Source organism: Palaemon carinicauda, chromosome 9 (genome assembly GCF_036898095.1).
Source record: "Palaemon carinicauda isolate YSFRI2023 chromosome 9, ASM3689809v2, whole genome shotgun sequence".
Lineage (NCBI taxonomy): Eukaryota > Metazoa > Arthropoda > Malacostraca > Decapoda > Palaemonidae > Palaemon > Palaemon carinicauda.
The window spans coordinates 32,638,035-32,640,534 of NC_090733.1; the positions used below are offsets into that span (position 1 = coordinate 32,638,035).

A 2,500-nucleotide genomic window follows, 5' to 3' on the forward strand; every position below is an offset into this window, starting at 1 on the left:
ATTATTATTATTATTATTATTATTATTATTATTATTATTATTATTATTTTGAAGTATATTTGGATTGACACGAAACTCAGATAGATCCTTCCTGAATGACTTTATTTTTAAGACTAACTTATAATGATATACAGTTTAAAAGAAGACAAAATAGTTAAAAGGGTGGTTATGCTTAATAAGTACTATCTGTAAACACAAATATAACATCTGGTAATAGGTAGTTATAAACATAAATATCTAACACCTTTTCCCCTCGAGAAAAAGAATGAAAGATTAAAGCAAATAAAAGAACTAAGCAGTCAATGATTAAATGGTGGCATAGCTTTGAATAAATAATACAAAAACATACATGATAATATTAAAAAATTTTCACTCTAAAATAGTCAGGTGGTCTACTTTGTCTGGTAGACCTTCAAAATTTTGGTAATTCAGATATCGATCTATCAGGTGAGTCATCAGAAATTTTACCATTTTCATTTCCCGATATTTTTTTCTGCAGCTGCCGCCTCCCTTTCCTCTACATTTGGGATTTAATTCTTCTCTGCAGCTGCAACTGCATCGCCCAACTCTTCATGAGTATTCATGAGCTCTTTTGGTAATGGCCGGTCTGGACAGCTCACCAACTCTGAAAAATCACGTGCTAGAAGTTTAATTTATTTTATCTTGAGAATCTTTTGAGATCAGTCCCATTTGATCAATATGCCTCTTCCATATTAAGTTAGTGTCCACTTGCACATTGTATGTGCATGGACACAATTTAAGAATGACAACTCCTAGAGTTCATATGCCCTTCTTAGTATTTTGACGATAATCCTGAACCAGTACCACATCCCCTATATCGAGTTCCCTCATTGGTTTCTCGTTCTCTGAGGCTTTTCTTTCAATTCGCTGAGATGCATCTGGGTGTAGTAAATCAAGGTGAGATCGTAAATTTCGACCCATGAGCTCTGTAGGCGTGTGCTTGGTTGTACAGTGAGGTGTAGTTCAGTAAGTCAGTAAAAATTGACACAACCTGGTACTTAAAGATGTATTACACGATTGCAATGTTCTCATCACCCTTTTCATTCCTTATTTGCATGTTCTTACTGTATTTTTGGCCTGCCCATTACTGTTTGGGTGATAAGCGGGTATCAATATATGCTTTACAGCATTTTGGGTCATAAACTCTTTAAATTTCTCAGCCACAAACTGTCTTCCATTATCAGACACGAAGTCTACACAAACCCCATGCTGAGCAAATACCCGCTGCATGATCTCGATGGTATTCATAGTTGTAACTGATTTCATTGGGTGTAATTGTGGCCATTTTGAATATGAGTCAATCATAAGGGGGTACATTTGTCCAAGGAATGGTCCTGCGAAATCAACATGTACTCTTTTCCACGGACCAGAAGGCCATTTCCACGGATTACCCTCAGCACGAGTCGGCATTGGCTGAGTAGCCTCATAAGCAGAGCACCCTTGCACAGTATTTTCAATATCTTGATCGATATTCGGCCATGACACATGCAAGCGAGCTAATCCTGTCATCCCAACAATCCCCAGATGACCACCATGTAGCTCTTCCAAGATTTGTGTCCAATATCCCGATGGTAATACCACCCGGGCACCCCATAGAAAACATCCCTCTTCAATTGAAAACTCATGCTGACTGCTATGGAATGGTTTCAGTTCCTCTTCTAGGTCCTTAGAGTCTTGCCATCCATTTCTTGTACAATATAAGGCTCTAGCCAGTACAGCATTATGCAAAGTTTCCCTTGCAACAGATTTTGCAGTTACAGGAAGAGAGTTCACCTGGTGCCTGTTAAATGCAGTTGCTTCTTTTGTCCAGTTTGCAAGCTTATCTGATGCATCGGAGTCACAATCTGGTAAAGGTAACCATGAGAGTGCATCATCATTTCCATTGTTACTTGAACGACGTAATTCAATGTCATAATCATAAGCTGTTAACTGTATAGCCCAGCATTGTATTCTTGCATCTGCAATGACTGGAATGCCCTTCCTGGGTCCCTGAAGGTATGAGAGTGGTTTGTTAACTGTAATAAGGGTGAATTTACGACCATATAAATATTGATGAAACTTCCGTAGTCCAAAGATGATTGCCAAACCCTCACGCTTAATTTGGGAATAGTTACGTTCAGTGGGTGTTAACAATCTTGATGCATAAGTGATTGATCTCTCTCCGTTACTGGTGATATGGGAAAGCACTGCTCCAAGTCCTTTCGCTGATGCATCCACTGCTAACGTCACAGGTATAGTGCACTAATACTCCTGTTTTAGTGGTCAGCATTTCCTTAATCTCCAAAAAGCCCTTTCACACTCTACTGACCAATGCCATATTCTGTCTTTATGCTTTAATACCATGAGAGGCGCTGCGACTGATGAGAGATTTGGCACATAGCGATGGTAATGGTTTACCAGCCCCAGGAAGGATTGCATGTCAGACCTTGATTCTGGCCTGGGTGCCTCCGTGACTGCTGCAATGGCATCCTCCGTCATA

At 39.4% G+C, this 2,500-nt stretch overlaps 1 protein-coding gene across 1 annotated transcript in view; it reads right to left on the reverse strand.

The window, feature by feature from the left end:
* The window catches only part of LOC137646334 (uncharacterized), a 17,602-nt gene extending 15,103 nt beyond the window's left edge, over positions 1-2,499 (reverse strand). The window contains exons 1-3 of the mRNA XM_068379443.1: positions 2,362-2,499; positions 1,087-2,010; positions 826-960 (exon numbers count right to left, since the gene is read on the reverse strand). Of these exons, the coding sequence (XP_068235544.1) occupies positions 826-960; positions 1,087-2,010; positions 2,362-2,499 (1,197 nt within the window). The remainder of the gene's footprint in view (positions 1-825; positions 961-1,086; positions 2,011-2,361) is intronic.
* Between the last annotated feature and the right edge of the window lies 1 nt (position 2,500).